Source organism: Dendrobates tinctorius, unplaced genomic scaffold, assembly GCF_039654945.1.
Source record: "Dendrobates tinctorius isolate UK_male_01 unplaced genomic scaffold, ASM3965494v1 ptg000063l, whole genome shotgun sequence".
In the NCBI taxonomy this organism is placed as follows: Eukaryota; Metazoa; Chordata; class Amphibia; order Anura; family Dendrobatidae; genus Dendrobates; species Dendrobates tinctorius.
The window spans coordinates 7,764,796-7,786,010 of NW_027361731.1; the positions used below are offsets into that span (position 1 = coordinate 7,764,796).

Below are 21,215 nucleotides of genomic sequence, written 5' to 3' on the forward strand. Positions count from 1 at the left end.
GCAGTGATGGACATGTAATGACCCTGGCCATGCCTATTGGCCCATGCATCTGTTGTGAGGTGCACCTTTCCACTCACTGATTGTTTCAGTGCATGGACATTGCAGTCTTTCACATGCTGGTGGAGGGTAGGGTTGGCTTTTCGAGAAAAGAAGTGCGACTGGGTAGGTCATAGCGTGGAACAGCATAGGGCATCATCTCTAATGAGATTAGTTTGGCAATGTAGACATTCAAATCCAGTGTACGTGGATGAGAGGATGAGTACTTTCTTGTCCTACTCAGATTGTCTGGTAGGGTGAGCAGGACTTGACAGGTGCATATGGGGGAACTAGCGGTGGACCTGATGGACTGAGAGTGGGTTGGTGATGGTGATGGTGGTGGTGATTGCCTAGATTCAGTCTTATGTTGCAAAAACATTGTGATTCCCTGACTGCTTTGCCCTTGCGACTACACCTCAACATTTCTTTCTGGTGGTGTGCTAACCGGTGGGCTTACAGTGAGGGAAGCGATGTTGCGTTGCTGCTTACCTTCAGTCGGAGCAGGTGCACATGTGATACCTGAGGTATTGTACTCCGTCCACACTTGCAAGTGCATGGTGGTTAAATGTCTAAGCATGCAACTGGTATTCAAATTTCTGAGATTTTTCCCTTGGCTAAAGGTCCTTCCACATTTCTTACAGATAACCTTTGCCTCATCAGTAGGATTTTGGTCAAAAAAGTGCCACACTGCACTCTTCCTACTATGGTATAACTTTTCAGGGCTTGCACGCTGTGCTAATTTGACTATCTGGCCACGCTGTCCTGCAACTCTTTTTGTTTTTTAACACGTTTTTGGACTGCTACGGGCCTGCCAGATACCACCAGCTGTGATGTCGATACCTGCTGCGGATCCTCCTCCTCTTCTGAGTTATTGCCAGCAGCACCCTCTTCCCCCACTGGATGCCAATCCGGGTCAACAACTGGGTCATCCATCACCTCCTCTTCAATTTCATGTGCACCTTCCTCTGTGTCTCAGCGTGTAAGGTGGTATAGTATGCGGGAAGGGGCACCTGAGTTTCATCAGGATCAGATTCTGGCTCAGTAGACTGGGAGCGCAGTGTAGTGCTCTGGGTCAATGTACCAGCAGAATCATTTAGCAGTGGCTGTGCATCAGTGCATTCCATGTCAGATTCATCTTGGACTGGGGAATTCAGGATTTGACTGGGTAACCCAGGCATGGTATGTGAAAAGAGCTCCATGGAGTAATCTCAAGTGTGGCCTGCCGCATCCTTCACTTTTGTTGGGGGTGAAGGGCACAAGGAAAGGTGTTGTTCCTGACCAGAAGACTGCACTAACGACTCAGTGGTTGCAGTTTTTGAAACTTCAGAAGAGGAGGCGATAGAACTGGAGGCTGTTTCCGCAATGTAAGCCAAAACCTGTTCCTGATGCACCGGCTTTAATAGCGGTTTACCTACTTCCAGAAAATGGAACCTTCCAGGCCTTCTTGAGCCAGATGATGATGCAGGCTCAACACTTCCTGCCTTAGCTGCTATTGTGCTTTTGGCATAACCAGCAGATGCACCACCACCACCATCAGTACCAGCTGCCTCCCCCCGGCCCACGTCCGCGGACTCTTCCACCATACTTCCTCATGTTTGGGAAAATGTACCAAAAATCCTAGCAGCTATATGGTACTGTATGAGGAGCATACAGCTGTATAAGGTTTAGGGAAAAATGTAAATCTCTGTATATATTTCCTTAGTCACAGACGCTCTCCCAGTATGTATTTGACTGTAATCCAACCAGCAAATATATGGTACTGTAACAGAAGCGGACATCTCTATACGGTGTATGGAAATATGGAAATGTCCGTATATGTTTTTACGGACTCACACACACACTTTGGCTCTTTATGTATTTGACCGTAATCCAAACAGCAGCTATACGATACTGTTTGAGAAGCGGACAGTTCAATCCGGTGTATGGAAATATGGAAATGTCCGTATATGTATATACGGACTCACACACACTTTGTCTCTGTATGTATTTGACCTTAATCCAAACAGCAGCTATACAACACTGTTTGAGAAGCGGACAGCTCTATACGGTGTATGTATGGGAAAATTTAAATCTCCGTCTATATTTTTATGGAGTCACACACAGATAGCATCTATTTGTCCGTGATACCAGCCGGTACACGGTAGTGTGTGAGAAGCGTACACCTCTATACGGTGTGTGAAAAAATGAACGCTTGGTAACTATGCAGAAAAAAATAAGAAAAGTAGGAGTGCTTTGAAAAAAGCAGTCTACAGAGCAGGCTATCAGGTAGCCTTATAATGCAGCCTAATAGCCACCAGCGCTGCTGCACACAAAAAAATCCTCCCCTGTCACTGCACACTAACTGTACAGTGACAATCGTGATCAGCAGAAGCACAGATTTTTTTCCTTCCTGCTTATCAGTCTCCCTATTCAGAAACAGCAGCAGCAACCTCTCCCTATGCTGAGATCGGCAGAAGTAAAATGGCGGTAGGTGGTCAGGGCTTTTTATAGCCACTGTGATGCCACACAAAGCAAGCCAATCACTTGAATGCCCTTCTCTAAGATGGTGGTAGCCGCTGCCCATGTCATCGTGTTGCCACAGTGTGCGTCCTTGCTCATTAGCAGAGAAAAGGCGCTGAAAACATTATGTGAAACGCAATTTTGGCGCTTGGGACGACGACCTCATGGCCAACTTCATGCTATGGTCGGGTTTCGTTTGGCAAAACCCGATTTTGGCGAAAGTCGGCGATTTTTGAATGTGACCGACCCGTTTCTCTCAACTCTAATTTGAAATAGTAATTGGCAAAACCCAAGAAACGCTGAAGACCTTTAAGGTCTCTGGGTTGCACCCAATCAACAATGGCCTGTACCTTTGCAGGGTCCATACAAAACCCCTTGGCAGACAGGATGAACCCAAGAAAGGACAGCTCTTGGACAAAAAATGATCACTTTTCAGGTTTAGAGAACAGAGAGTTCTCCCATAACCTCTCAAGAACTGTACGTAGATAACCCATGGGAGATTCTTTGTCAGATGAAAATACAGGAATGTCATCTAAATATACCACCATAAAGCATCCAATGAAGTCAGAAAATACATCATTAATTAAATTCTCAAAAAACTGCTGGCGCATTCGTGAGACCAAAGGGCATGACCACATTTTCAAACAAACCCCCAGAGATGAGATATGCTATTTTCCATTCATCCCCCTACCAAATACTGATAAGATTATACACTCCCCTGAGGTCCAACTTGGAATACCACTTAGCCCCAGATAATTGGTTGTAAAGATCAGGGATAACGGGAGGGGGGTAGGTATTTTTCACCGTAACTTTATTTAGTTCCCGAAAATCGAGGCAAAGACGTAAACCACCATCTTTTTTTTTTTGCAAAAAAGAATCTAGCAGCCACAGGAGAGACAGAGGGATGGATGTGACCTTTATGCAAACTTTCTGAGACATACTCTTTCATAGCAGTTCGTTCTGGGCCGGAAGGATTGTACAGACGGGCATTGGGCAATTTAGCACCTGGAATGAGATTAATAGTACAATCATAGGGGCAAGATCCCACAGTCCATGATAGCTGAAGTGGGTGAGTAACAATCCCCATAACACAGTTCCACCTCCAACAAAATCTTTTGAATTGTGGAAAAAGGTACCTGAGAATCCGGGTGACCTCCTCGAAAATCACCCAGACTCGGCAGATTGTTAGTCGGTGGGCAAGAGGAGCAGTCCTTCTTCCAATGTCCCGGGTTTCCACAATAGAAGCATAGTCACCTTTCGCATCAGTGCTTCCTCTCCTCCTTGAAGTTAATGGCCCCAGCCTCCATAGGTTCCATATATGGCATCACCTTGGACTTAACAGGGTATACTGAAACCTCTCGCTGGATCACTCCTCTCTTCCGCAATCTCCGATCTATATGAATGGCCTGAGTCATGGCCTCCTCCAAAGAACTGGGTGGAAGATGGAGAGCCAGAGAGTCCTTAAGATGATCTAACAGACCCCTCCTGAACTGACATTTTAGCGCAGAGTCATTCCTGGTCACATCGGTGGACCACCATCTAAACTCTGAGCAAAACCATTCAGCAATGAGTTTACCCTGGGTGAGACCTATGACTGTGTCCTCTGCCACCCTGACCCTGTCCGGTTCGGCAAAAATCAGTCCTAAAGTGTCAGAGAACCTATCCACAGACACACATTCTAGGGCAGTAGCAGGTAAAGAAAAAACCCAAGTTTGAGACCCTCCCGGAGTAGCAAAATGATTATCCCCACCTGTTAACTCACATGATCAGAGGATTGGGGTCTAAGGGAGAAAAGCAGCCTACAACTCTCCCTGAATGTATGGAACTTCTCCTTTTCCCTGGAGAAAGTATCTGACTGTAGCTTCAGGAGAGTGCAGCAAGACATCTATGGGCTCTGAGTGCTTACAGGCTGATTGTGTAGTAGAACCTTTTATGCAGGGAGCATTTATGCACACTTTATCCAAGTACAGTTTATCAAAGTACTGGCAGTTATAACATGGATGAATGTGACACGCATCTCTATTCTCTTCATACAGGTAACCAGCTTTTCCAATCTCTGCTCTGAATCCACTCCTGTGTCTCCATTCAATGTCAGCAAGCAGTTAATCCTGAATGCTATCTCTGTGTTTTCAACTCTGCAAGCTTCTATATGGTAACCAGCTTTTCCAGTCTCTGCTCTGAATCCACTCCTGTGTCTCCATTCAATGTCAGCAAGCAGTTAATCCTGAATGCTATCTCTGTGTTTTCAACTCTGCAAGCTTCTATATGGTATATAGTTTTTTTCAACTTACTCTGCTTGTCCCCTTATGTTGTAAGGTCAAGAAACTTTTCAAAGTGCTTTATGATCCATGTAGTGCTGGACATGTGTTTATTTGACCACAACATTTTATTGGGTCCTGGTGTCTCAATTTAGTGTGATTGATTAACGAGAAGAGAGAGAGCCCAAAAAAAAAAAAAGTTCTAAGTCTTATCCTCCTATATATTCAGACCTAGCTAGGGGGAGCATTTATGCAGGGGGCATTTATGCACACTTTATCCAAGTACAGTTTATCAAAGTACTGGCAGTTATAACATGACAGTTAGACAGGGCAGGAGACAGGTAAGACATTTATATACATCTACTCCCTGTACATTTGGAGTACAACAAATATATACCATATGCATTTGTGTAATTTTAATCCTGGCCGCTGCATTCACACACATCCACCGCCATGGCATTAACTCTCTACACTCCATCCACATTGGCCCCTCGCTTCTTTCCTCTCCTATGTATAGCACTCATGCTCTTTTCACGTTGTTAAACTGCACAGATCCAGTCAGTCCCACCATTCAACATCAGAGACGCTCTCACAAATCACTTAACCATCTGCTCACTCTTTCTATCCTCCTTCTCCTAGTCGCAGGAGACATTGCTCCCAACCCTGGTCCCCCATGTTATAGAAAGTCAAACCTCCCGACTGCTACACTCAGAAACCCCTCTAATCTTATTAATATTCCCTGCATGCCATCTGTCTCTCTTAATTGTGCACTTTGGAATTCTCGCTCAGTGTGTAACAAACTCTCCTTCATTCATGACTTTTTCCTTTCTAATTCTCTTAACCTCCTGGCTCTTACTGAAACCTGGATCCAGCAGTCAGACACTACCGCTGCTGCTGCTCTTTCATACGGGGGGCTTCACTTCTCTCATACCCCAAGATCAGACAATAGAGCTGGTGGAGGCGTTGGTTTGCTCCTATCACCAAAATGTACCTTTCAGGTTATCCCTCAAGTACCCTCACTTGTCTTCCCTTCTTTTGAGGTCCATGCCGTCAGACTCTACACCCCCTTCTCCATGCGAGTGGCGGTGGTGTATCGTCCTCCCGGCCCCTCCCATCAGTTCCTGGATCATTTTGCCACTTGGCTTCCACATTTTCTCTCCTGTGACATCCCTACCCTCATCATGGGTGATTTCAACATCCCCATTGCTCTTCCCCTCTCACCATCTGCTACTCACCTTTTATCTCTAACCTCCTCATTTGGCCTTTCGCAGCTTACTAATTCTCCAACGCATGAAGACGGAAACTCCCTCGACTTGGTCTTCTCTCGGCTTTGTGCAGTGGATGATTTTGCAAACTCCACTCTCCCGCTCTCTGACCACAATCTTCTTTCATTCTCTATCAAGAACTGCCAGGCTGCTCAGGTCACCCCCACTGTCCAGACTTATAGAAACATACAGGCCATTAACACCCAGAAACTTATGAAGAACGTGCAGTCTTCATTGGCCCCTATCTCCTCCCTCTCCTGTCCTGATTCTGCATTGAAGCATTACAATGAAACACTTCAAAGTGCCCTGGATGAATTTGCACCCCCTATAAATAGAACACCACAACGCAGACGGCGACAACCCTGGCACACGGTGCAAACACGTTTCCTGCAGCGGTGCTCCAGGTGCGCCGAATGTCTGTGGAGAAAATCCAATCTACCCGAAGATTTCATCCATTTTAAGTTTATGCTTAGAACATACAACACTGCCCTTCACCTCTCCAAACAAACCTATTTCAACACCCTCATCACCTCACTGTCCAATAACCCGAAACGTCTCTTTGACACTTTTCATTCTCTACTCAATCCAAGAGTACAGGCCCCAACCACGGAGCTCCGAGCTGACGATCTGGCCAATTACTTCAAAGAAAAAATTGACCAGATCCGACAGGAAATTATCTCCCAATCACCTCATACCATGCACTGTCCTCCCTCCCCCACTGCATCGAACTCACTCTCTGATTTTGAACCAGTCACAGAAGAAGAAGTAAGCAGGCTCCTTGCATCTTCTCGCCCAACTACTTGCACCAGTGACCCATTTCCCTCACAGCTCCTTCAGTCCCTTTCCCCTGCTGTCACCCCTCACCTAACTAAAATATTTAACCTCTCTCTCTCTTCTGGTATTTTTCCCTTCTCATTTAAGCATGCCATCATACATCCACTACTTAAAAAACCATCCCTCGACCAAAACTGTGCCGCTAACTATAGACCTGTCTCTAATCTTCCCTTCATCTCTAAACTCCTGGAACGCCTGGTCCACTCCCATCTTATCCGCTATCTCTCAGAAAACTCTCTTTTCGACCCTCTCCAATCCGGTTTCCGCTCTTTACACTCCACTGAAACTGCCCTCACTAAAGTCTCTAATGAACTGCTAACAGCTAAATCAAATGGTCACTACTCCATGCTAATTCTCTTGGATCTCTCTGCAGCATTCGACACTGTGGATCATCAGCTCCTCCTCACTATGCTCCGTTCCATTGGCCTCAAGGATACCGTTCTCTCCTGGTTCTCCTCCTATCTCTCCGACCGCTCCTTTACTGTATCTTTTGCCAGTTCCTCCTCCTCTCATCTTCCCCTTACTGTTGGGGTCCCCCAAGGATCGGTTCTAGGTCCCCTCCTCTTCTCCTTGTACACTGCCCCTATTGGTCAAACAATCTGTAGATTTGATTTCCAGTACCATCTCTATGCTGATGACACCCAATTATACACTTCTTCTCCTGACATCACGCCAGCCTTTCTAGAAAACACCGGCGATTGTCTAAACGCTGTGTCTAATATCATGTCCTCACTATATCTGAAACTGAACCTGTCAAAGACTGAACTCCTGGTGTTTCCTCCCTCTACTAATGTACCTATACCCGACATTGCCATTTCTGTGTGTGGTTCCACTATTACTCCCCAGCAACAGGCCCGCTGTCTTGGGGTCATACTTGATTCCGAGCTTTCCTTTGCCCCCCACATTCTATCACTGGCTCGCTCTTGTCATCTGCACCTCAAAAACATTTCTAGAATTCGACCTTTTCTTACCTTTGACTCTACAAAAACTCTTACTGTTTCTCTTATTCATTCTCGTCTCGACTATTGTAACTCTCTTCTAATCGGTCTCCCTCTTACCAAACTCTCCCCCCTCCAATCTGTCTTGAATGCTGGAGCCAGGATCATATTCCTCACCAATCGTTACACCGATGCCTCTACCTTGTGCCAGTCATTACACTGGCTACCCATCCACTCCAGAATTCAGTATAAACTTATTACCCTCACTCACAAAGCCCTCCATGGCTCAGCACCACCCTACATCTCCTCCCTTGTTTCAGTATACCACCCTACCCGCGCCCTCCGTTCTGCTGATGACCTGAGATTAGCATCCTCAATAGTCAGAACCTCCCACTCCCGTCTCCAAGACTTTACACGTGCCGCGCCAATTCTTTGGAATGCACTTCCCAGGTCAATACGATTAGTCCCCAATCCCCACAATTTTAAGCGTGTCCTGAAAACGCATTTATTCAGACTGGCCTACCACCCCAACACATTAACCTAATCTATCCCTGTGTGGCAGAGCCAAAAGTTTTACCATAACCAGGTTCCCCGCATCATGTTCCCACATGCTTTATGCCTCCATTAGCCCTCTGTGTCTGTACTGTTACACACTTAACATTATGACTGGTCCATTCAATCAGGGTAACTGTTACCACCCACCTTTCGTGTCTCCCTCTTTCCTCATAGGCTGTAAGCTTGCGAGCAGGGCCCTCACTCCTCTTGGTATTTGTTATAATCTACTGTATGTGATTATTGTTATGCTGTAATGTCTATTGTCTGTACAAATCCCCTCTGAAATGTAAAGTGCTGCGGAATATGTCGGCGCTATAAAAATAAAATTTATTATTATTATTTATTATTATAACCTTGAAAAGACTTTTCTGTCTCAGAAATTTCCCTCTGGAGTTGATTATGGGAAGTGACCAGGGCTCTATGTTCCATAGACAAGTTCTGCATCATTTGAGTCAGATTAGACATCTTATCCGCCAGAGTATGAAGTGGATCCATAAAGAGGAACATAGAAAAAAAAACTGTCTATGATCAGTTATAATGTCATGCTGCAGCTCTGCAGGAAAATGCAAACTCCACTAGATGGCAGCAAAGTGGAGGGAGGATGCAATTCTGTTCAGAGCAGACCAGCAGCACTACAGTGAGGCTACCACCAGGTGGCAGCAGAATAGTCAAACAAGCCGGGTCAATACCAGAGAGAAGCGAAGTACCAGGGGGAATACCAAACACAGAGTCTGAGGAGCGCCAAAAGGTTAGTACTGGTCAGAAACAGAAGTACAAGAAGCAAGAGACAGGATCAGGTCTTAGCCAAAGCAGAGTCAAGCACAGGGAAATCCAAACACTAAGGGAAACACTGAGTCGGGGCGGGAAGAGAGGAAGGAACAGACATAGGCAAAGTCAGCTAAACACAGCAGAACAAATCAGGGTATCACCAGAGTCCGATACTCATGCCGTAGGCAGAAAATATAACTGACACTGCCTGCAGGATGAGCCATTCGTCGCAATCCATCCCCAATACAAGTCTCTGAGAAAAAACGGTTACAGTGGCATCATTCACTGGATCCGTTTTTTTTTTCAAAAAAAGACGGATTGTGACTGAAAGCAAAAACTTATGTGTGAAAGAGGCCTTAGCTACTCATGCCATAGGCAGAAAATATAACTGACACTGTCTGCAGGATGCAGCGCAGAGAAATAGCAGACCTGACACCAGAACGAGGCAGAGAAAAGTTAACCCCTAACATGACCGGACCGGAAGAGGGGAAGACAGGATTCAAAACCCGGTCTGGATCATGACACATTTAGTACTCTCATAGCACGGAGCCCCTTTTTCGTCCCCCACTGTTGTGAATTCACTTTCTGGCCTACCTCTGGTTATTAGTGAAGGTAGTGGAGCTGGTTATATTGACAGAGGGGTCATGAGTTCTCTTTCCGGGCTCCCTCTGGTGGTTACTGGAGGTAATGGAGGTGATCTAATTAACAGAGGCTACCTGATATTGAGGAAGATGACTGGAGATCTGGAGTTTCTGACTGGATTTAAGACAGCCGACTCTCAATCCCTGCTGGTGATTTTTTCCTGCCTCCTGAGGTCTTAGTTTCCAGCTCAGTCCCTGCATGCTCAGCTAAGTGTTCTTTTGCTATTGTTCACATTTGATCTGGTTTTGTCTATTTCAGTTTTGTGTGGTCAGCCAGCTCCGGCTGGGGCTGTGCTGAATTTCCATCCTTATGTTACTGCTTGTGCCAGTTTGCTTTTGTCCCTTATTAGATTGGCCTCTTTTTGCTCTGCTTTCAGAATATACCTGAGTGCTGATATAGTGGGCGAAGTCTAGTGACTTCGGTATTTTTCTATCAGACGTGTTGGGCATTTTTTGCAGGTTTTTTTGCGTGATTTCAGACAGTGTCTTTCCTTTCCTGTCCTGTCTAGTTAGTGTGGGTCCCATCGTTTGCTCAGTCTATTTTCCTACCTGCGTTTGTGTTTTCATCTTGTCTCACCGACAATATATGTTTTGGGGCTATCTATTCCTTTGGGGTCTGCTCTGGGGCAGTTCAGATTTCCCCATTCTTGCTTTAGGCTTATTTAGTTCTCCGGCTGTGTCGAGGCATCTAGGATCATCATAGGTACACTCCACGGCTACTGCTAGTTGTGTGGATAGGATCAGGGGTCTGCAATCTGCTTAGTTAGCAACCTCTCTGGTTTTCTGTGGCTTAGCTTGGTCTTGCTCTCCTCCTCGGTGACCCAATCATAACACCCCACACACTGTATAATGTTCCCACAGTACCACCATCCTCAATTTTATTTTTGTAATCAAGATAACGGAATGGAGAAAGTCAGCACTCACCCCTTTTAGAAGATACTTAAGTCCTTCTACTGGTCCATATTCTTAGACCAGTGGAACACGGACCAGTAGAAGCGCAAATTAAGTCCAAAACGTTTGCCCATCATATCTTTTTTTTTTTTTTTGGAAATCACTGCACCTGCCGTGACGCTGCTAGCACTGTTGAACTTTTTGTCATTGTCCTGAATGAAATAAATTAAAAAGGACTGAAGTATCTTCCAAAAGGGGTGAGTTCTGATTTTCTTCATTCCATTGTCTTGATTATAAATAGTCACCCTGAAGATTTAATATAGTGGAGGTTGTAACATTGGTTCAATGTGTTCATATACTGGGTAAAAACTTTCTATTTGGTGCCTCAACACTTCACTATAATTATTTTAGGAATATTTTCACACTTTTTTTTGGTGTTTTCCATGTAATATATGGAAGATTACATGTAGACATTGGCAGCAAATAACTTCTGTCTTGATGTTCTTACATAAAAGCTTTTATAAAAACCTCAAACTTCTGTGTGTGAATCAGACATGAAATCTAATATGATTGAAGATTACAGTGCGGGGAAGATGGGAAACCTTCATATAGACGGCCGGTGGTGATGGAGTCAGTGACGGACTCTGGACAAATATGTTTCTAGAGCCGTAGTAGAAGATGAAGATGTCGTCCTCATCATAAAGTAGTTATTTCTCCTGTCACGTGTAATGAATATCTCCTGCAGTATTGCTAATGCCGATTCCAGTGTCGGTAAATGAGACGAGAATTAGCGTTATGGAAGATGAGTCTATGAGAAACGTATTCAGCTGCCGACTCCGAGGAGGAAACTGCTTGTTGTCTGTGGCCTAAATATATAGGTTTTATTAGTAGATGTAAAATAGTGTAAAATAATTTCCTCATATGTTTCCCTTATTATCTCCAGTAATTGTATTATTACACAGGATTTTTATGATGTTACATCGGCTCATCTTCTTCTCATTCAGATCTCTACAATATCGGATCCCTTAGTGACGATCTTCTACAAAAGAGAATTTTCCTGATTTACCCATCAAAGATAGATATGGACAGAGACAAGATGGCAGAGAAAATATTACACCTCACCCTAGAGATCCTCTTCCGGCTTACTGGAGAGGTGAGAGATCCTGATGACGTCACATTACATCATTCTTATCTATGGGAATAACAGATGGACAGAACTGGAGAGGTGAGGACTCTGGAAATGTCTGTAGTGAGATTTATTAATGTGTCTCTCCATAACCAGGATTACACAGTAGTGAAGAAGACCTCTAGTGAACGCAGTCAGGACCCTGTGTCTGAGGGATGCAGAAGAACCCTGAGCCCAATCACGGGACCTCCACCTCACTCCCTGATACATGAGGACATCAATGACCACAAGATCCTAGAACTCACCTACAAGATGATTGAGCTGCTGACTGGAGAGGTGACACTGCTGGGAATGCTGGGACATTACACAATAACGCTATGAAGGGATCGGGGGATGACGTTATCATTGTATGTGTCAGGTTGCTATAAGGTGTCAGGATGTCGCTGTGTATTTCTCCATGGAGGAGTGGGAGTATTTAGAAGGACACAAAGATCTGTACAAGGATGTCATAATGGAGGTTCCCCAGCCCCTCACATCACCAGGTAATAGACAGGACTAAACATACTCGGCCTATATCTATATGAAAAGAATGAATTCAGTCCCTGTATGTGTTTCCTCCAGTTCTAATCAGTAAAAGGACAACACCAGAGAGATGTCCCCGTCCTCTACTTCCACAGGACTGTAAACAAGAAGATCCCTATGTTCCTCAGGATCATCAGGTATATGGAGAGAAGGTGTCATGAGATCTCCCGTATGATGTGACGGCTGTGAAGATCTTGTGCTCAGTCTTGTTTTATCCACCAGTATTATATGTTTTATACTTGTGTAATGAGAGCGGTGGAGATGGCAGGATTAGAGCTGATCATTGATGTATCTTCTCCATCTGTCTGTGACTTTTATAATATTTGTTTCAGAGTGAAGATCTGACCCATATTAATGCTACAAAGACATATGTGAGAGGTGATGAGCGGTGTAAAGAGGAGATGCCTACATATGACTACCCAGGTGAGTAGTAACAACTAAATACAGAGAAGTCACAGATTTTTCTCAGTCACCGGCTGTGGCCTCGTTATTGTTGGTGTAGTCCCGCCGTATTACCATGATCACCATTTTGCCTCTAGACTACAACATTATCCCTCACCCAAAACTGTTCAAATGACTTTGGGTATTGAAAGCCCATTTCTATAGAACTTATCACCTGGACGATCCATCTACCCCCTGGGATTAGAAGATGCTGACCGTTACCTGCCCATGTCTGTAAACTACAAAGCCAAATGACAGTGTACATAGAATGTTCTGCTAAATTAGAAAATCACTTGAAGAAAAGTATTATGATGGGTCTATATCAGAAATTGAAGGGTAATGATGCTGTTGGCTTCCTAGAATCCTGATATCTTATTGGATGAATCTACCTTCTCTTCCTTCTGTGCTACTGAATGTGCTCATATGGTCCCTACAAGACCAGGTCCTGTCTTTCTGGCCAATAGTTGCTTTTATGATTGACAACATTAAATGTGCAGTTAGTGTCAAGTGTGAATTTCTGTACAATAGCAACAGTTTCCCTTTATCCTGACTTTCAGTGACGGACTGGGATAAAAAAGCAGCCCTGCCACACAAACCCCACCAGCCCACATACTATAACACTCCCCCCCACACCCGATCAGTGGATTTTCTTATACTTTGTCGTGCCCTTCAACACATCTTAAAGGAGTTATTTGAAGTGCCATGTGTGAATGCCACCTCAGTGCGCATGATCGACCTCTTCTTTAGATCGCCGGTTCTCGGGATCATGGAGGTCCCAGTGGTCGTACCCCAGCGACTACATAGGTCTCAGGATAGGGGATTACTTTGCATAATCCATTTAAATGGGTTTTCCAATATATACACTGTATTTTTCGGACTATTAGACGGACCTAGGTTTTAGAGGAGGAAATTAGGGGGAAAAAAAGACTGAAGCAAAAATGTGGTCAATTCTGTACTTAATATCTTGGTAAATATGGTCCTCTCACCTCCATCCTGAAACACATGGCCCCTCATCCCTATCCTGGTATGCATGGCTCCCTCATCCCTATCCTGGTATGCATGGCCCTCATCCCCATCATGGTATGCATGCCAACTCATCCCCATCATGGTATGCATGCCAACTCATCCCTGGCCTGGTTTGCATGGCCTCCTCATCCCTATACTGATAGGAACGATCGCCCTCATACCTATACTGATATGCAGGGTCCCCATCTCGTCCTAGTATGCATGACTCCATTCCTATCCTGGTATGCAGGGCCCCATCTCGTCTTAGTATTATTATTATTATTATTATTATTATTATTTATTGTTATAGCGCCATTTATTCCATGGCGCTTTACATGTGAGGGGGGTATACATAAAAACAAGTACAATAATCTTAAACAATACAAGTCATAACTGGTACAGGAGGAGAGAGGACCCTGCCCGCGAGGGCTCACAATCTTCAAGGGATGGGTGATAATACAGTAGGCGAGGGTAGAGCTGGTCGTGCAGCGGTTTGGTCGATCGGTGGTTACTGCAGGTTATAGGCTTGTCGGAAGAGGTGGGTCTTCAGGCTCTTTTTGAAGGTTTCGATGGTAGGTGAGAGTCTGATATGTTGTGGTAGAGAGTTCCAGAGTAGGGGTGATGCGCGAGAGAAATCTTGTATGCGATTGTGGGAAGAGGAGATAAGAGGGGAGTAGAGAAGGAGATCTTGTGAGGATCGGAGGTTGCGTGCAGGAAAGTACCGGGAGACGAGGTCACAGATGTATGGAGGAGACAAGTTGTGGATGGCTTTGTATGTCATGGTTAGGGTTTTGTAATGGAGTCTCTGGGCAATTGGGAGCCAGTGAAGGGATTGACAGAGGGGAGAAGCTGGGGAATAGCGGGGGGACAGGTGGATTAGTCGGGCAGCAGAGTTTAGAATAGATTGGAGGGGTGCGAGAGTGTTTGAGGGGAGGCCGCAGAGCATGAGGTTGCAGTAGTCAAGGCGAGAGATGATGAGGGCATGGACTAGGGTTTTTGCAGATTCTTGGGTGAGGAATGAACGGATGCGTGAAATATTTTTGAGTTGAAGTCGGCAGGAAGTGGAAAGGGTTTGGATATGTGGTTTGAAGGAGAGATCAGCATCAAGGATTACTCCGAGGCAGCGAGCTTGTGGGACTGGGGAGAGTGGGCAGTCATTTACTGTAATTGATAGGTTCGTAGGGGGGGTCACGTGAGAAGGGGGAAAGATGATGAATTCTGTTTTGTCCATGTTGAGTTTCAGATATCTAGTGGAGAAGAAGGATGAAATAGTGGACAGACATTGAGGGATTCTGGTTAGTAGGGAGGTGATATCTGGTCCAGAGATGCATGGCTCCTCATCCCTATTCTGGCAGGAATGGTCCACCTCATCCTTATCCTGGCAGGAATGATCACCCTCATCCATATAATGGTATGCATGGCCCCATCCCTGTCCTGGTCTGCAGGGCTCCATCCTTTACCTGTTATGACTGGCCCCATCCCAGTCCTTGTATGTATGGCCCAATCCTTATCCTGATATGATTGATCCCATCCTTTCCTTATCCTGGTATGCATGGCCCCACCAGAAAAGATAAAAAAACAAACATTACACTTACCTTCCCAGCGCTCCCTTGCAGCATCTTGTTCCGACGCCAGCAGCTGCTTTATACTTGTAAGCAGCGATTGACAGGGACGTTATGCGCTGCTTTCAAGCCGAAGGGCCATTGCCAGAATACTCAGTGCTCTCTGCATGCCAGGAATGTTCATCGCAGAGAGCAGTGAGCATTCACTGCTCTTTAGTAGCGTGCACAGTCTCAGCTGGAGCCTTCCTGCTGCTCTGGCTGACACTGCGCTCTACTGAAGAGCAAGGAATACTCACTGCTCTCTGCGCAAACAGTCCCTGCGTGCAGAGTACTGAGTATTCCAGCAGCTGCCCATCAGCTTGTAAGCAGCTTATGACATCCCTGGCAGGCGCATGGTCTAGCGTTTGCACGCGTTCGTATGCGTTTTCGTGCACATGCGTTTTTTTGTAGTGTGCACCTAAGCGCGCCCAACGCAACCTGTTGCATCTTTGGGTCCGTCCAACGGCGTAAAAAGAAACGCATGCACATGGAATGCGCCAAAATAACACATTACAGTCTAAGGGAACACAGCCATGCACATGGACATGCGCACGCCTGCGTTTGAAATCGCATGCGGTTTAAGAGTTAACATGGCTAGAAACTGGTTAAAACGCATGCGCCTAAAAACCACAAATGCATGCAAAGCGCATGATGCATTTTTTTCCATGCGTTTCTATTGCGCACGAAGTGCAGCACTAAAGTACACTAATGTGAAAGTAGCCTTAGCTGTAGCCACCGGCTCCTGCCTCTGTGACCCACTGCTCCGCCGATGCCACTCCCCCACCTCCCCACCACAGCCAGAGCCGGTACATCTGGACTATAAGATGCACCACCCATTTTCCTCCACAGTTTGGAAGGAAAAAAGTGCGTCTTATAGTCCGAAAAATACAGCATTTCTTATTTTACCATAGTATTCCTGAAAATAATAAACCAATATTAACCCTCCCAAAGACCAATGTCGCCTCTCCAAGAACAGGACAGGAAAAGTGGTACTGAGCAGTGTATATGTACAGGACAGGAAAAGTTGGTACTGTGCAGTGTATATATACAGGACAGGAAAAGTGCTACTGAGCAGTGTATATATACAGGACAGGAGGAGTGGTACTGTGCGTTGTGTATGCAGGACAGTAAAAGTGGTAATGAGCAGCAACGCTGCCACTAGGAATTTCAGTGCCACATACTGGCAAAATTTTGGGGCCTCCTTGAGACCACACCCAGGCTCCACCCCAGCTCTGCCTCCACTCTTCGAACCTTCCACAGTCCCACCGCTTACTCTTGGAAAAACTCAACTTCACCACGTCCTCATCAATCAGATATTAACAGTTCCCATCAAACACCAGATCACATACATAGCCAGCAGCTTTTGTTCTGGCCAAAAGAATTTTTAAGCCGCCACCACCACACGGTAGACTTTTTTGGCCGACTCTACTCTACTCTAACCTATTAAATGTAAATATATTTTTATGTATCTTTCTTTAACCCCTTCACCCCCAAGGGTGGTTTGCACGTTCATGACCGGGCCAATTTTTACAATTCTGACCACTGTACCTTTATGAGGTCATAACTCTGGAACGCTTCCATGGATCCCGGTGATTCTGACATTGTTTTCTCATGACATATTGTACTTCATGTTAGTGGTAAAATTTCAATCAAATAACTTGCGTTTATTTGTGAGAAAAACGGAAATTTGGCGAAAATTTTGAAAATTTCGCAATTTTCCAACTTTGAATTTTTTTGCCCAGAGATACGGCACACAAAAAACTTGATAAATAACATTTCCCACATGTTTACTTTACATCAGCACAATTTTGGAACCAAAATTTTTTTTTGTTAGGAAGTTATAAGGGTTAAAAGTTGACCAGCGATTTCTCATTTTTACAACACCATTTTATTTTTAGGACCACATCACATTTGAAGCCACTTTGAGGGGTCTATATGATAGAAAATACCAAAAAGTGACACCATTCTAAAAACTGCACCCCTTAAGGTGCTCAAAACCACATTCAAGAAGTTTATTAACCCTTTAGGTGCGTCACAGGAATTTTTTTGAATATTTAAAAAAAAATGAACATCTAACTTTTTTTAATAAAAAAAATACTTCAGGTTCAATTTTTTTTATTTTACCAAGGGTAACAGGAGAAATTGAACTACAAAAGTTATTGTGCAATTTATCATGAGTACGCAGATACCTGATATGTGGGGGGGAACGACTGTTTCGGCGCATGGCAGAGCTCAGAATGGAAGGAGCGCCGTTTGACTTTTTCAATGCAAAATTGGCTGGAATTCAGATTGGACGCCATGTCACGTTTGGAGAGTCCCTGATGTACCTAAACAGTTGAAACCCCCTACAAGTGACCCCATTTTGGAAACTAGACCCCCCAAGGAACTTATCTAGATATGTGGTGAGAACTTTGAACCCACAAGGGCTTTACAGAAGTTTATAACGTACAGCGGTACAATTAAAAAATCATATTTTTTCCACAAAAATGATCTTTTCACCCCAATTTTTATTTTCCCAAGGGTAACAGGACCCTAAAAGTTATTGTGCAATTTGTCCTGAGTACGCTGATACCCCACATGTGGGGGTAAACCACTATTTGGGCGCATGGCAGAGCTCGGAAGGGAAGCAGCGCCATTTGACGTTTTTGGCTGGAATTGAGATCGGACACCATGTCGCGTTTGGAAAACCCCTGATGTACCAAAACAGTGGAAACCCCCCACAAATGACACCATTTTGGAAACTAGACCCCCTAAGGAACTTATCTAGATGTGTGGTGAGAACTTTGAACCCCCATGGGCTTCACAGAAGTTTATAACATAAAGCCATACAATTAAAAAATCATATTTTTTCCACAAAAATGATTTTTCACCCTCAATTCTTATTTTTTCAAGGGTAACAGGACCCTAAAAGTTATTGTGCAATTTGTCCTGAGTACGCTGATACCCCACATGTGGGGGTAAACCACTATTTGGGCGCATGGCAGAGCTCGGAAGGGAAGCAGCGCCATTTGACGTTTTTGGCTGGAATTGAGATCGGACACCATGTCGCGTTTGGAAAACTCCTGATGTACCAAAACAGTGGAACCCCCCCACAAATGACACCATTTTGGAAACTAGACCCCCTAAGGAACTTATCTAGATGTGTGGTGAGCACTTTGACCCCCCCAGTGCTTCACAGAAGTTTACAACGCCTGGGCGTGAAAATAAAAAATTCGTATTTTTTCCACAAACATGATCTTTTAGTCACCATTTTTTTATTTTCCCAAGGGTACCAGGAGAAATTGGACCCCAAAAGTTGTTGTCCAATTTGTCCTGAGTATGCTGATACCCCATACGTGGGAGAAAACTAATGTATGGGCACACGTCGGGGCTCGGAAGGGAAGTAGTGACGTTTTGGAATGCAGACTTTGATGGAATGGTCTGCGGGTGTCATGTTGCCTTTGGAGAGCCCCTAATGTACCTACACAGTGGAAACCCCCCACAAATGACACCATATTGTAAACTAGACCCCCCAAGGAACTTATCTAGATGTGTGGTGAGCACTTTGAACCCCCCAGTGCTTCACAGAAGTTTATAACGCCCGGGCGTGAAAATAAAAAATTTGTATTTTTTCCACAAACATGATCTTTTAGTCACCATTTTTTTATTTTCCCAAGGGTACCAGGAGAAATTGGACCCCAAAAGTTGTTGTCCAATTTGTCCTGAGTATGCTGATACCCCATATGTGGGAGAAAACTACTGTATGGGCACACGTCGGGGCTCGGAAGGGAAGTAGTGACGTTTTGGAATGCAGACTTTGATGGAATGGTCTTCGGGTGTCATGTTGCCTTTGGAGAGCCCCTAATGTACCTAAACAGTGGAAACCCCCCACAAATGACACCATTTTGTAAACTAGACCCCCCAAGGAACTTATCTAGATGTGTGGTGAGCACTTTGAACCCCCCAGTGCTTCACAGAAGTTTACAACGCCCGGGCGTGAAAATAAAAAATTCGTATTTTTTCCACAAACATGATCTTTTAGTCACCATTTTTTTATTTTCCCAAGGGTACCAGGAGAAATTGAACCCCAAAAGTTGTTGTCCAATTTGTCCTGAGTACGCTGACACCCCATATGTGGGATAAAACTACTGTATGGACACACGTCAGGGCTCGGAAGGGAACTAGTGACGTTTTGGAATGCAGACTTTGATGGAAAGGTCTGCGGGTGTCATGTTGCCTTTGGAGAGCCCCTAATGTACCTAAACAGTGGAAACCCCCACAAGTGACCCCATTTTGGAAACGAGACCCCCTAAGGAACTTATCTAGATGTGTGGTGAGCGCTTTGAACCCCCAAGGGCTTCACAGAAGTTTATAATGCCCGGGCATGAAAATAAAAAAATCGTATTTTTTTCCACAAACATGATCAATTAGTCCCCAATTTTTTCATTTTCCCAAGGGTAAAAGGAGAAATTGGACCCCCAAAAGTTGTTGTCCAATTTGTCCTGAGTACGCTGACACCCCATATGTGGGAGAAAACTACTGTATGGAAACATGTCGGGGCTCGGAAGGGAAGCAGTGACGTTTTGGAATGCAGACTTTGATGGAATGGTCTGCGGGTGTCATGTGCGTTTGGAGAGCCCCTGATGTACCTAAACTATTGAAACTCCCCACAAGTGACCCCATTTTGGACACTAGACCCCCCACGGAACTTATCTAGCTGTGTGGTGAGCACTTTGAACCCCCAAGTGCTTCACAGAAGTTTATAACACTCGGACGTGAAAATAAAAAAATCATTTTTTTCCACAAAAATGATATTTTTGCCCCCAATTTTTTATTTTCCTAAGGGTAACAGGAGAAATTGGACCCCAAAAATTGTTTTGCAATTTGTCCTGAGTAGGCTGATACCCTACATGTGGGGGTAAAACACTGTTTGGGCGCATGGCAGAGCTTGGAAGGGAAGGAGCACCTTTTGACTTTTTCAACTCAGAATTGGCTGGAATTGAGATCAGACGCCATGTTGCATTTGGAGAGCCCCTGATGTGCCCAAACAGTGAAAACCCCCAATTCTAACTCCAACCCGAACCCCAACACGCCCCTAGCCCTAGCCCTAGCCCTAACCCTAGCCCTAACCCTAGCCCTAACCCTAACCCTAGCCCTAACCCTACCCCAACACACCCCTAGCCCTAACCCTAACCCTAACCCTAATGGAAAAATGGAAATATATACATTTTTTTTATTTTATTATTTTTCCCTAACTAAGGGGGTGATAACGGGGGGTTTGATTTACTATTTATGGCGGTTTTTATGTTTGGCGGCTGTCGCACGCTAAAAGACGCTTTTTATTGTAAAAATAGTTTTTGCATCACCACATATTGAGAGCTATAATTTTTCCGTATTTTGACCCACCGAGTCACGTGAGGTCTTATTTTTTGCGGGACGAGTTGACGTTTTTATTGGTACCATTTTCGGGCACGTGGAATTTTTTGATCGCTTTTTATTCCGATTTTTGGGACGCAGAATGAACAAAAACCAGCGTTTCATGAATTTCTTTTGGGGGGGTGCGTTTACACTGTTCCGCGTGCGGTAAAATTGATAAAGCGGTTTTATTCTTCGGGTCAGTACAGTTACAGCGATACCTCATTTAGGTCGTTTTTTTATGTTTTGTCGGTTTTATGCAATGAAAACTATTTTATATAAAAAATAATTATTTTTGCATCGCTTTATTCAGCGAGCTATAACTTTTTTATTTTTTCGCTGATGATGCTGTTTAGCGGCTCGTTTTTTGCGGGACAAGAT

At 44.7% G+C, this 21,215-nt stretch overlaps 1 protein-coding gene across 1 annotated transcript in view; it reads left to right on the plus strand.

The window, feature by feature from the left end:
* Positions 1–3,810: 3,810 nt before the first annotated feature.
* LOC141094352 (uncharacterized) overlaps positions 3,811–21,215 on the plus strand; it is a 172,939-nt gene continuing 155,534 nt past the window's right edge. The window contains exons 1-5 of the mRNA XM_073580190.1: positions 3,811–4,803; positions 11,690–11,838; positions 11,968–12,147; positions 12,230–12,353; positions 12,433–12,530. Coding sequence (XP_073436291.1) covers positions 4,764–4,803; positions 11,690–11,838; positions 11,968–12,147; positions 12,230–12,353; positions 12,433–12,530 — 591 coding nt within the window. The 5' untranslated portion in view covers positions 3,811–4,763. The remainder of the gene's footprint in view (positions 4,804–11,689; positions 11,839–11,967; positions 12,148–12,229; positions 12,354–12,432; positions 12,531–21,215) is intronic.